This window comes from Lissotriton vulgaris, chromosome 5 (genome assembly GCF_964263255.1).
Source record: "Lissotriton vulgaris chromosome 5, aLisVul1.2, whole genome shotgun sequence".
Classification (NCBI taxonomy): domain Eukaryota; kingdom Metazoa; phylum Chordata; class Amphibia; order Caudata; family Salamandridae; genus Lissotriton; species Lissotriton vulgaris.
The window spans coordinates 1,775,063,057-1,775,077,748 of NC_141693.1; the positions used below are offsets into that span (position 1 = coordinate 1,775,063,057).

Consider the following 14,692-nt stretch of genomic DNA (forward strand, 5'->3'; position numbering starts at 1 on the left):
CCTTGTGGCAGACTGTCAAAAGCATTGGTGTTGACAGTTAAGTGCAGGTGTCGAGCACTAGAAACAAGTGGCTCAAACTAAGCAAGCACTGGGCTAGCTGCAAAAAGCAATAATAATGGGGTAATTTGGTAATAAAGAACTGGTGGCTCTTACATAGCGGGTCTGTGGGGGCTATATATCTAGAACAAAGACCGGTACTTCATTAATACACATTCATGTTTCAAGAGCTGGTTTCCTCCTGAAGAACACTGCAGTTCATCGACTGACGCTTTCCCCTACCTCAGGCTATCCGAAGGGTTATGGCCGGTGCACCTCTTACAATTTCAGAGATTCATCCAGGCTACCAACAGCAACGCTCTGAGAAGTGCTACAATATACATCACATAGGGTGCCACACTACCTTGAGAGGCTCCTGTAGACAAGCGGTTAGCCAGGCAGAAGCAAACAAGTAAGCGTTGTGTCCATGAACGCTGTTCTATAAACTTGATAATGTTGGCATGCATTAATAGCTTGAATGCATGATAATATAGTTCACTTCTTTTAATTGGATGATAGATACTAAGTAAATACTTCAATGGTCACAAGAATGCTAGGCCTGAACTTCAGGCCTCAGGAACAGCATGAGTTTTTCTGCTTCATTATGTGCAGTGTGTGTGTGTGAAATGTCCGCACATTATCCGCTAAGGTTTTTTCAGCTCACAAGGGATTGTCCATCCTCTGCTCAGTGTTTACAGTGGCCGCAGAAGTATTCTGCAGACTGACCATGCACAGCTTATTCTGGTGGAATCCAAAACTTACAATGGAGAGTTACTTCCACACTTCCCAATATTTGCAATAGAAGAATTGAGTTCATCTTCATGTTGCACATATGGGTTCCAAGCACACTAGGCCCCACCTGCTCCATAGACTTCTTAATGGGAAACAACATTGTAAAGGTCCATTGGAACTGGAGTGGAGCAGGAAGAACGACCAGAGGAATGCGGTCAAATGGGATGCTGACTTTAAGGCCTTCTGACTTACAGGTGAGAGGTCTTATGTGAAAAAAATAAACACAACCGGGAAATGATGACATAAGTCAAGTAGGGTTTTAAAACCAATAGGTTAGGGATGTTTGTTGTGTGTATCATATTCACTCTAAATTTATTCTTAACCCCTTCCATGCTGGTGACGGAACCGCTCCGTCACCAGCCTCGGTCGCCCTGTGCTGGTGACGGAGCGGTTCCGTCATGGCCCGCTCGGCGCTGATTTTGCGCCTGAGCTGCGCGTTCTCTTGAGCGGGCGTCACAAGCACAGCGCGCCCGAGGCTCGTGATGGAGCGGTTCCGTCACGAGCATGGGAGCGCCGCGCGCCCCCCCTTCCCCCTAGCGCTGCAGCAGAATTGCCGCCGCAGCAAAGGTGTTACTTGGTGAGGCACTCCTCATTGTGATGGCCCTCAAGACCTGGGTGTTTCTTATAAGCCTCCGGGGCCTGCAAGTGCCTTGATACCCTATCGAGTAATTAGCCATGCTTTATAAATCCTGATTGATTGATTGATGGATCCTTTTGCCACATGGGCATGTAGTCCCGGGTCTCTGCCAGGCACAACCTAAGAATACACATCAGAGGTTTCTCATTTTATTTATTGCTGTCTGGTCTCCTCAAGAAAATCTGATATGCAACGTAAAAGCCGACTGAAAAAAGCATTCATAAATCCGTGATGTCCACCTTGAATATCCAAGTGTTATGGTAACTTTAGCTTTGCTCTTGTTTTCTGTCGCTCTGGACAGCTTGGTGGAAAACATCCCTGTTAGCACATATTCCCATTCCAGGACAATGATATGAACCTTGTATTGCAAGTACAGTGGCAGGAAATCCGACATGTAAACATACAAATAGGCTTTCTGCACTGGTGAAGCCAATATCTTCGCAAAAGGGCAAAATCATCATGATATTTTTAGTTTGCTTGGTTAGACGAGATGTATTAAAGAGCTATGGATAGAGTATACACTTCTCTTCAAATAGCCAACTATATGTGTAACAAAAATATGGACTATTGGTACAACGACTCTGGTAATATGGCATAACTTTCAAGCCAACCGAAAGTGACCAATCCTGCGAGACTACATGCATGCATGAGAATAAGGATGTAGGATCAAATTGGATGTTATGATGCCACATTACTGTGTCAGATGCTGTCTCCAGGTTAAACATGCACTGTGTACCATGTCTCGCCAATATTGCATGAAAAAGCATGTAAACTGCAAGAAAGACTACACTTTGGTCACCCAATTTACTTCAATCCGAAGACCCTCCATGAGGAAGAATAGTAGTCTAAATGCATCCTTCAAACGGAGCATAAAATCACCATTGCCTGATGTCCAATAGAAATGGTTAAAATAAGTATTTTGAAAAGTCTGCTGGATGAGAATTCCTTTTAGTAATGGTCTTGATGATCTTGAGAAGGCTCTAGTTGTATATCAGAACCAACAGGGCAAAACACATGTCGGCTACATAGACAACATGAAGATATCAAACCTCAGCAATACATTTCTAATTGAGCTCATAGCTGCATATCAACTTGATTTGTGACAAAAACAGTGACTGAGGATAAATAACAGGAGAAACACAATTGCAAACAATTTCAATGAAAAAAAGAAGAAACACGACAACAAACTGGAATTTGCACTCACATTCAGATTACCGGCCCCATCATAATTAGTGTAATGCTCAAATCAGTTTAACCAATGACTCCTTGAATCAAGTCCACCAAACTTCAAAAGCGTAACAACTTGTGTATTCCAGGACAAGCTTTTAATTTCGGTGAACTTTAGTCAAAGATTTCAACAGTTATAACCAAAAAGTGGAGTTTTAATTCCAAATGGAAAGTTCAAGCTAACAGTAACATACTTATGGAGGTAGAAAATGAGCAATGGTGTATTAAGGCCTAAAAAATACAACGTTTCTGGTGAGATGGCACTCCATGCGAGTAGGAAAGGTGTGCAAATATTGTCAGAACTCCATCATCCAGTATCTGTAACGTATTTCTTAGTTTTACGTATGAAAATGATTATTGTAGGCAGTACCACATAACACTGTTGTGTTTGTAGTATGGTATGTCAAATGACAGAGTTCTCAGTCCACAATGCACGGGTACAATGCCTTCTCTGAATTATGTAATATAAATAATTCATGGTAATAAGTCATTCCTGTGAAGTATGAGTTTTCAAAACCATAGTGATCCACAACTTTTAAGAACATTGATTTTTACCACATATATTTAGCTATGATAGCATCCCTAATTCACACCTCCTGCCCATTCCCAATAGCCATACTGGTGGTAATCAGCAGATATTGTTGCCCAATGGACACCAAGTATGCCTTGTTGTCATGCCAGCTACTGCTGCTACTCACCAGGATTGTCTCTAAAAGTGATTAATAGGGGGGCACACAATTGACCCAAACAACTGGCAGTGTCCACATTCAACCGGCAGAAGAATGTATTGCTTTAAACTGAAGGGCAGTTGGATATATGGATGTGTGTCAAGGTAAGTTGACTGGTTTTAATTTTTCTTGTTGTACCCCGGTACTCTTCATCTATGGTGGTGAGCCAAAGAGGGGAGGGCGGGACAGAAGGACCTGGGCAATGGGCCCCATCTGACCACACACTCCCTTCAGTCCACAGTACCCACCAGTGCTTACTTTGTAAAAAGAATATGTGTGAGGGCTCTTGTCGAGAGGCCAAGGCAGCTTGCACTACATATTGCCCCTGCCAGGCTGCCACTGATAGTAACAACACAACTAATAAACATCACATTCCTAGACGTATGACATTTAGGACTATTTCAGGCCCCCAGAAGCTACAAGTATGGCTTGGGTGGCAGGTAACAATTATTTTTAATGTATATTGAATTAATAATTAACAGTTGTTGTGGTCATCTCTAAATGAGGCAGACAGCGCCACCTTGTGGCAGACTGTTACTAGCGCTGGTGTTGCAGTTCAGTGCCTGTGCTGAGCACCGGAAACCACCGGCTCACATTAAGTACTGATAACCACTGAGCACGGATACCCATTGCACATCATTGGGCACTGGGTAGGGATCAAGGGCGAGCATCATTGCTAGAACATCCACCCAGTGCGCATTAGTACCTCACAGGCATAACCTGTATCAAAGAATCAAGCCTGGCTGCAATACTAACTCAAAAGACAAAAAATGTATAGAGGAAACTAAGTGTACTTCAGAATTTTACTCAATAACGGTGTGTAGCTTTCTCTTTCCAGACATGATGAAAACTGGACAGATTTCATCAGTGTCTAAAACAATAGATATTTGCCCACCGACCTGTGCTTCTTAGTTTCCTATCCGAGGCCCAGAATCCTAGAGCCAGACTTGCAGGTACATATCACAGTTACTGAACATGGGACAAGTTAGCCCCAACATTCCCCACTCCGCCTTCCGAGCAGAAGCAACAGGGGGCTAGAAACCGCGTGGATTCATACTGGAACATTACAGTTTATTTCGTGTTGGCCTCAAATGGGGAAATCTTATTAAAAACAAACAAAGCTAAGGAATAGGACTGTGGAGCAGTTGGCGGGGATGCAGTTGTGTGACAGAGTATGTCCTTTGTTCCAGGGCAGGTGAGCCTGTGGTGGAGCAGATGGTGTTGCTGCAGCTGCTTGCTAATGTGTTATTTTCTGTTTTAGGATCAGCACCCTAGACCTGTTGTTAGGGTCAGTATGTGATGTACACAGAACATGCTGTGCCCTGCTGCTTGGGTGGGGAGGACCATACCAAGCAGCTGGAGCAAGATCGTATTTTAAGGATGGGTCCAAGACATGGAAATTTACAAGTCGTCCGAACTTGGTGTCCTATTGTCATCAGTATGCCCATATATATTCATTAGTGCTGCGATGGGGCATCTTACGTGTACTGTACTGTCACAGACCTACAAGCTTTTCTGGACCGCTACCTCATCTAGAAAGCCATCCATTCTTCTGTATGCTTCTTTAAAAGCTAGAGTCATCAGCAAGAGCTTCATCAACCTCTAGATCTGTCAGCTTAAACCTTATATTCAAGCTTGATGTAGTGTTAAGAGACTACAGCCTCTCTATGAGGCTCTGTATACATGTACTTTCATGTGGGAAACGTCCTTTAGGACAGAGCCTGAATCATGCTGTGCCTTCACAGCGCTGGCAACAGAACAAATGCGTCTTTAGCACACAATCGTTCTGCATGCAAGTCGTTACAACAACTTGCTTTAGGGGGCGCAGTGGTGGAGTGGTGTTGGAATTATAGTCCAACACCTTCCCTACTGTTGTGGCAGACTGGAGTTGGAATAGTAAATTAAACAATTCCAATATCCAGCACCGCCATAAGGTAAGTTGTTAAAACAACTTGCGTGCAGAAACGGCGTGCTGAAGACGCAATTGTTCAAATAACAGAGACGGCTAAGGCATGCACGAAAAACGCATGCGGCATTCCGTCATACATTCCATTCATGTTCCTATTGCCCTCAAACCCTTACGAAGTACACACATTCTTAGGGCAGAGAGGGATGACCTGGTTGTTACTATCTGCCTTTATGTCTTGTGTTACTCTCAACAGAACTCCTTATTAGGCTGGACCATTGCTATTATGAGTGAAGGAATGGAGAACTAAACTGGGAGGCAGGGGCATCTTAATTGTGCTGAAAAGAAAGGACATTTTATGTTGGACGTTAAGCAAAGAAAAGCTAATTACGCACCCCTTTCTGCAGAATTATCTATCTAGTTTGACATTTCTATACACATTAATGCAAAATGAATTCAAGTGCCATACAACGTACAGGGGATTCTGAGATAAGAAAATTGTACACATTCATATTCAAAATGTTAGTCACCAACAAGTGATGATTCTATCTTTCATAGAAGCACTAGAATGGTGTCATATTTACAATGTCCAGTCTGACTTGCAGAAAAAGAGTTTGTGTAAAACATATACAATGCTGCAATCAGCAGAAAACAACACTATACAAATACTGAGCAGTGATACGCTCTTATTCTGGACACTCCAGTTATCTTTTAAAACTTGACATCAGTTTTGGTTTCATTTTTATTCACACCTTAGACTCCATGGTAGACTTGTTTCCATTATGAAACAGCCATATAGAACAGTGACACGAATTAACGATGTATTAGGTAAGTGTTTCACCAGAAGGCATTTGGGGCGAGATGTATGGTGCATTTTTTTATAGTTGCAAACAGCCTGATAAGTAGAATCTGGCAGTTTGTGATCGCAAAAATGCATTTTGTTATGTGCAAACACAAATTGTGATTCAGTAAGGGTTTGTGCCTCAATACTGATTCTGTAATTGGGAGGCGTGTGTTTAGGGCATCTCTTCCAAATAACGAATCGGATTGGTAAGTATTAAAGTTTTGCAACCGAATTCTTGTCGTAAAACATTAATCCTTTACCACCTCCTCAAAGAAAGTGGAAAGTGATTTGTAAACATGGGACAACTTCTTCACTGTGAATGTTGACAAAAACAGTGATAGTGGTGAAAAGCTTTTGCGAGGGTAATGGAGGTATACAGATTGTATTTAAATGAGACACATACTGACAGGATGTTAAAAAGATATCTGCATTAAATTAGAAAAGAGACAGGCAGAGGATAAACACTCTGCAGGATAGAGTAATGAAACAATATGGAAACAAAGCGTATCCTACATACACAGGTAACATAAAATACCACGCGTAGACTTAGAAATAATGATATCACACACACACACACATACACCCACATACACACACACACATACATGCATGCACAGACCCACAAACACACACACACCCACCCACCTCCATCTCTCTAAAGGACTTCTTTCTCCCCTTTTTTTGAACCTAAGTTGAACCTAAAACTTATGCATGTTCTGGATATTATACACACATTTTTAATTCTCCAAGGGGAAAATATGTTTCCCTAAGGAGAAACCCCTTCCCTTACTCTCCTACAGAATCCGGGGTTATCCCATACCTTTCCTCGCCTAAAAAGAACTTAAACCAGCCCTTGGATAGAGTAAAATTCCTAGTTTCCAGGGTGGAAAGCAGAATGAGAGGAGTTTGTGAATGCCCATAAATGTAGTCAGTTGTAGGCACAGACAAACTTCCAAGGCAAGCCATGCATTGGAATTTCTATTATCCCACACATTTGAATAAGGTTTACAGGGGCGGAGAACTCAGTTTCCATGGTGAGATCTTCACACACGTAATGCATGTCAGGCATTCCATTGTAAGTTGCTGGAAGCTGAGTAAAAGGAAAATTTGGGGTTAAACATACAATTACAACAGAATTTAACTTTGAGAGTATGGCCCTTAGAATCTGGTTTATAGACGTAATGGCCACCCGCAGTGTCTAGCTGTGGTATGTACTAAAAAGAGAGTCTGGTGTTACCTGTAGACATTGCGGGCATATATGGTCGCATCCCAAGAGGAAGTGACAGTGAGGACGCCTCGAACCCACCAAAGACCTCATTCTCCAGGATGGAATTGTTTGGGGACTGGAACTCGGGGGACTGCATACCCTGATTGGGACTGGTGCACCCCAAATCTGCAGGTCAAGAGAAAGAAAGGCCAGTCAAAGAAAGAGCATACAACATCTACTGTCCCTGTCCTCCCTTCCTTTAAAGACAAATGAGAAAAACTATTCTTCTAAGGCAAACACTATGAGTGGGCTGGTGTTTTGTGAGATAATTATTGCCCCCCATAAAAACCAACACCGATGCGTATAGAATTTATTGGGTCCTCCTACAAGGTTTGCCCTAGAAAAGGCGCATGAATATTGCTAACATTCACATAAGTCTGTTGAATTCCTGGTGTGCTTTAGGCCTCAGGAGGTCCATACCAGTACAACATGGGAACGCAATCCCACCTGACCTATAAAAACAGCCACAGCCAAAACCCCTACCAAAGCATTGCACCTGCATGTGGAGGGTGGGTGTAAAGGAGGACTCTCTGGGTGGTTGGGGGGGTCTGGGGGGGGACGGGACTTACAATTATGAGTGGGTAAAAAAAAAAGACACCCTTTTTATTCAGGTTCACATAAGTCCAATTCAAAGAAATGAGGTGCATTTTGATAGGGAAAGGTCATGGGGGCCAGACGTTCAAAAATAATTTCTAGATTTTCATAAGTATTAAAGTGATGTTAAGACACACACAGGTGTGTGATGTGTGGGAGGAGGACTTAAGGTGCATTAGGAGAATTGACACAGCCTGATACAAGTCTACATGGCTGCTGCTTACATGAGCCTAATGAATTGTGATAAGCAAATAATCTGTATTTTATAATAGTTGCAACTTATGGAAATGTTTTCATTGCTGCATTCCAACAGGTGAAATCTTAGCACCTGGACTCTGGTGTGTGGGCCGCGTGGTGCAGATCTAGAGACCTTTCATCAGATAATGTGGCAGGAACTCACTGTTTGTGTGGGGAAGAGGAAAACTGGATATAGATGTACGAGAGGATGCAAAGAGCTTAAGTTCACATACTAACCTGACTGTAGTGATCCAATCCTGTCTGGTAAGGTGAGATGCAAACTTTATCTCAGAAGTTAGAAGGCTCTGCCATCATCATCTGTAATCTGCTGCATGGTTACGGCAATATGCCTCATACAACAATGGTTTGGCAATAAGCCAAGAATGAATATATAGTAAGTGGTGCTGTGTTTGATGATCTTTATTTTGAGATGGTTGATGGCAGTATTGGGGTCTAATGTTGCTGGACCGATCAACAGCACTCAAACCCATTGACTATTCCCTCTTGTGGAGTTCGCTAGCAGAACCTGGGATCCGGGACCTCATTTTGAATTGGGTTAATCCCTTTCCATAGACTAATAAACAGTGTCTGCTTTAATCTCTTAACACTTTGGCTGCTCAGGATATTCGTCTGCTGTGCTGGGCAATTATGATAATGGGTGTGGTCATGACAAGCTCAGCTCGTCATGAGCACACGAGCACCGTGCCTCCTGACGAGCTGAGCTCGTCATGAGCACCGAAGGGGTTAAAGTGCGACTTCCTCAATTGAGAACTGAAGTGCCAGCCTGGATGTGTGGGATTCTCGCCCACACTATCCAAGATGGATCCGGAAGCTGGGCCTTAGTCAAGAGGAAGATTCTTGGGTTAGCGAACCCTCTGTGCAATTTTTGTACTTACCGCTCAATGATGAGGAGGAGAAGGACCGGGATAACTCTTGTAACTTCAAGTCAGCCTGCAGAAAGAAAAGGGAAACACAACATCACATAACATGCATTTTAAAGGAAACTGGAAAGGCTCGCAAATGCATTGCTTCTATTATTATGGTAACTCTAGTTGTAATGTGCAGTGTTGCACACATCATTGCTCTAGAGAGTGTGCGAAGTCTTCAATTAGTCTGCAGAATCTGGTATCTTGATTATGATTACTGTTTTTTGAACAAAAAAAACTCACACATTGGAATTTATTATTTAAAATAGAAGTGTAAGGCCCAATTTTATCATAGATAACCATGTGTCTTGGTTCAATGCTCCATCCCTTATTGTTGACAAAAATGTAAAAATCTTATCAGAGCTGCGCACAGTATTTGTAAATTGTTCTGTAAAATATTTTAAAATAATGAGTATGAAAACAGAACATTTTATCTAATAGAGGCAAAACAATGGAAATGCTATCTCAAGTTGTGTTGGAGAGTAATGAAGTGTGGTGTATGATGGCACACGACTGGGAGATGAATTGAGATTTAAAAAAAAGACATGGTATAAGGACCCACTTATCCTGTCTAAGTGTTTAGCATAGCTGAACCTCTCAATGAAAATTTAAAAAAGGATGAAGGCATTGGTGCCTTCAACAACAAAAATTACAATAGTCGCCTGTCTGGTACATGAGGTTAAAATCCATGGCAGGTTTTCAGAACACCCACTAACCTGATGAGTTCCATATAGGTTTGTTATATGTAACGTTATCTTATATGGATATTCTAAACTTCAGGATATATCTGGCCCACTTAGACATACAAATATTGTCAAATATTATTTGACGGCAAAATAAGCATAAGGGCCCTGTTCAGAACATCAGATGCTAAGTTAGAAGACCCAGCAGTATCTGCAGGCAATCAGATATCTTTCTGTGCATTTTCTAAATTAACCCACGCGTTATTTATTTAAATCTATGGAACAAAGGTAAAGCTGTTTTTTTTATTACTTTTTCAACGTTTGTCCTACGTCTCCTACGATGGAAAACTTGTTAAAACATATTTGCGATTTCAGGCGCTCATTTAATCCACAGACGGTTACTGTGGATTAGTCCCACTCAAAGTTATTCAGGTTTTCGCAGAGCCCAACCACAGACAGTTATTGAGGCATTAACCCACCAACAGATTGGACTTGTAGCACAGACCCTGCCGGCAGATTGATACATGGTCTTTATCCTTGACCATGGCCGGCTATTGATCATTTAACTACACCCAGAAATTACTACAGAGGAGAATAATGATTAGCTTGAGGAATTTCATGCTTGGGTTCTGAATACAACCTTCGTGTTAAATTCCTTTCCATGTGCAAATTGTAGTTTGCAAATGGGTTTGCGGAGGGATCTGAATTAAGAGCTGTAAAATAATAATCACCCCATGGCAGTTTTCCACTAACAGAATTCAGAAGTTCAAACCTAAACAAATTTATCAGAGAAAAAGTCCAAGAAAATATAAAAACTGGAATTAAGTTTTTTTAATACAAATTCTAAAATACTATGCTTCATTTCGAAGACAAAATCTTTGAGTGGGAGAGATTTAACACACCCAGTGAATACCTCAATCGGGTGTAATGGTATTTACCAGTTGTGGTAAATACCTTTTCCCCATCCGGTTACTTTGTAATCATGGTCCTAGAGGTTACTCCCGCGTAGTATAGAGGGCAATAGGAGTCTATCAGGAAGGCCCTGTGACCTGACTGGTTATACTAAATACGCAGTGATCTCCAAGCCACAAGTTTGAATCCCAGTAAGACCGTCATATCCTTCCATCCTTCTGTAGACTTGTGAATAGAGTACCATTCAAAGGGGCGATAGTAAAGCCTGTCATTTACTGCACTTAGAAAAGACAGAAGTATTGAATGAAAAGCTATATAAAAACTATTTATTATTATTATTGCTAATAAGTGCCTAGTTTTGCTTCTGATACTGAATGTAGTGAAAATATCACAGGATTTTAATCACGCTAATTAGCTTTTATCTTATATCAAAAATAGTGGTATTACAAAATTGATTTTGTCTTTCTCCATTTAAGACCAAAGATCACATAGAGGGGACCAAGACGCACATAGAGGGGTTATCCTAATATCTGAATGCAGTATACCCTTTTTCTTGAATGCAATGCTTGCCTGCAGATTTGGCACTGAGGTGCTGGATAAATTTGTTGCTGGCGGAACTCCATTCGATTCGTTCTCTCCCTGGGCGTGTTTCTGCAGCAGGGTCTCCACTCTGTGAATGATGTCCCGAATTCTGTTGGTGAAACTCTCTTGCTCAGACTTCATGATGAACTCATTGTTTACCTGCAAATACATATCATAGGATCCGGGTCAAGGCTTTCTTCGTAGGATCCCACATCCCTGCACTCTACACCTCCAAATATTTCCTTTGTTATTGACCGTATGTGACATTACTGCAAAATCCATCATACCTTGTTTTACTTACAGGACTTTGATTAATTAGGGTTTTCTAAATGCTTACCATTTAAACTCATAATGCATCTAAGTCATCCATCTCAAGGAACTCCTCTCAAACATTCACTAAGCAACAGGATGCCTCATCAAGGGAATGAAAAAGTACGACTGGATCACTATAACACTCCAGGAACCGCCTTCGCCCTCCCTGCAAGCCTTCCCGCCTTCAAGACCTGCTGCACCATAGTCAAAGTTATTGCCTCCAACAGAGCACGCTACCTAATAGACATAACTAGTAACACACGCATTCTGGACTTTGCCATCCTTGAAACAAAGAAATGCAAGAAAAAAATGCCCAAAAGACTTGCCTTCTTTTGCTATGCAGCAAGGGTCTGGAATTCCATCTGACCATTGATCAGACAAACACCTTTACCTTTATTTCAGGAAGGAGCAGGAAACCTCGCTCATTTAGGAACACCTTCTCGAAACTCAAGCACTCTGACTGGTTATAACGTAAAGTCGCCAATTATGCGAACCCTTCCAGTTGTTAGCAAGTCTTGCTTGCCATCACTTTGTGCCCTCGTTCTATCATACAGCGCTCTGTTGCTTTATACCAAGGTTTGCACTATAAAAATACATGTAACAAATAACATCTGCAAATGTATTCCCTGTGTTATGTATGTGAACTAGAAACCAGTGCTGTGTACCCATGGTGGCCTGTAGCAACTTACAGATGGGCTACTTACACACTAAAAGGCCCTGTTACGGTCTAGACTCCGCTCTGGCTCTTCTCAAAACTTTCATGAACAATAACAGAAAAAAATAGGAGTGAAAGCACCTATTTCCAGTACAAAATAGTGCTTTCACATTACAAATTAAGACTTCTGACTAGAAACAAATATCACGGCAGCATAAAAGGTAGAGTTTGATAATACAGAAAGGGAAAGGCAGCCTTCTGGCACTCACCATCACTGCTGCAATCTCCTCGGGGTTGTCCCCATCCAGGTCAAACTTGAAAGTCACCATTTTGTTGTTGTAGGTTTGCAGCTGGCACTCTACCACCCGGTCGCTCATATCTGAAATCTGAAGGGAAGACTCACGTCAGCAAATGATCACAATGCCAGTCGCATAATAACACCAAGACTATTTTTGCTGATGAAGATTGAGGAAATGCCATATTTCCTTAAAGACCAAGGACGTGGTCGTATGTCAGAATAGTGAGCACAAACGTGACATGCAACAAAAATATCATGAATCAAAAATATAGCCAGAATATCGACTACCAAAATACTGTGGAAGTAAATACTTATTTAAATATACCACATACCTATAGACATATTTATAGGCATGTGGTATTTAGATATACGTACATAGGTTTAGGTATATACTGAAAACAAATCGAGGCTTAAAGTGACATTGTAGTTAGTTGTTGTAATAAGATAAGAACTTACAGAAAAAAAACACAGACATTTTCTAGTCATAGTTAAGTGAACTAACTCCAACTTGCAACACTGTCATGCACTGCTTATGATCTCACATATTACATCACTCATGACATGTTAAATGACATCATTGATGACATCCCCTATGGCATCTCAAATCACATCATTAATGAAATGACTGATGACATCAGCCAATGACTCTGATGTTCGCTATAGTCATTGTGAACTGGAAGTAATTCAAAAAAGCTACATCTGTGACCAATTTTTTATCACCAATCAAGTGATAATGTACATAACATTTGTTAACACGCAGTACACACAGCATATCTATCAACTCACCCATATTTGGTGGATGTTACCATCTTTTTACTGGTAGTCACCTGCTTAACAAACATAATTACTCCCTAGACTTTAATAGATCACTCGTGTTTTAAACCTTGAATACCTTCTCTATTCACATTAATGGTATCATCCTATTAACCGCATCGCTGCTGCGGCGATTTTTGCGCTGTGCGGCTTTTTTTTAAAAGCCGCGTTACATGACGAGCTCAGCTCGTCATCAGCACACGCCACCCGTGGGTGATGACGAGCTGAGCTCGTCATCAGCATCGAAAGGGTTAAACACTTGGGGCCTGATTTAGATCTTGGCGTTGTTGGTCCTTCCGTCACTTTATCGATGGTTTCACTTCCCATCTACTTGGCTCTATTTAGATATCAGCAGGTCCATGGACGAAAGACTGCCAGAGTGCTGCCTACTACACCAGGAATTTTTACACGTGTCGAAGGCGTCATAGGCAGAAGAGATGTAGGCAGGAGTCCAGCAAAGATTACCACTGGGCCAATCACGATGTGCCTTGCCGTCGAGGAAACTGTGGCAGGGATACCTCCTACTTTGAGTTGGCGCAATCATAGAAATGAAGTAGAAATGTACCTTTTTTTCAGTTTCTTACTTCTGTTTTGTCTTGAACGCCATTGTCCAGGTCCTCCCTTTGCTGCTACTACATGACCACAACGCCACTCAACTCCTTAGTTGCCGAGATTAAAGTAAGCTTCTTTTACAGTTGCCTTGCAATGATTTGTATGTTGACAATTGCTTTAGCCTTGTGTATTTTTACGTTGCTCTTGCAGTGATTTTTTTTTATGCGTAATGTATTACTGTACATTTTACAACTTAACAAGATAAAATGAACACACCTGTGTTGACAATTTAAAAAATATATGATGTTGTAGTGCTTGTGGGTGTTGTGCTTGTAGTGCCTGTGTGTGTGTGTGTGTGTGTGCATTCAATAGTGTGTGTGTGCTGTTTGTGTGGTATGAAATATGTAAGCAAAGGGTCATAACCCATTACCGACATATATTTTAGATGGAAACAACATTTACGTGTATTGACACATTAATAATTAGTACTTACCAATCTCCACTCCACCATGGATTCACTCCATTATCAAACCGCAGCTAGGACAATGCCAGCATAATGGGGGCATCTAAATACGCTTGGAGCAAACCCGCCAACATGACGGAGTACTGTTGGCCAGCAGAGGAATTTGCTGCCTCCACAACCATGCGCAGCTTATGCAATGGGAAACAGTCTGTTGATGCAGATGGCGGT

General features: G+C 41.6%; 1 protein-coding gene across 1 annotated transcript in view; it reads right to left on the reverse strand.

Annotated features, from left to right (window-relative positions):
• WNK4 (WNK lysine deficient protein kinase 4) overlaps positions 1 to 14,692 on the reverse strand; it is a 416,457-nt gene that overhangs the window by 35,251 nt on the left and 366,514 nt on the right. Inside the window, exons 11-14 of the mRNA XM_086924092.1 lie at positions 12,608 to 12,724; positions 11,360 to 11,530; positions 9,165 to 9,219; positions 7,408 to 7,563 (exon numbers count right to left, since the gene is read on the reverse strand). Of these exons, the coding sequence (XP_086780218.1) occupies positions 7,408 to 7,563; positions 9,165 to 9,219; positions 11,360 to 11,530; positions 12,608 to 12,724 (499 nt within the window). The remainder of the gene's footprint in view (positions 1 to 7,407; positions 7,564 to 9,164; positions 9,220 to 11,359; positions 11,531 to 12,607; positions 12,725 to 14,692) is intronic.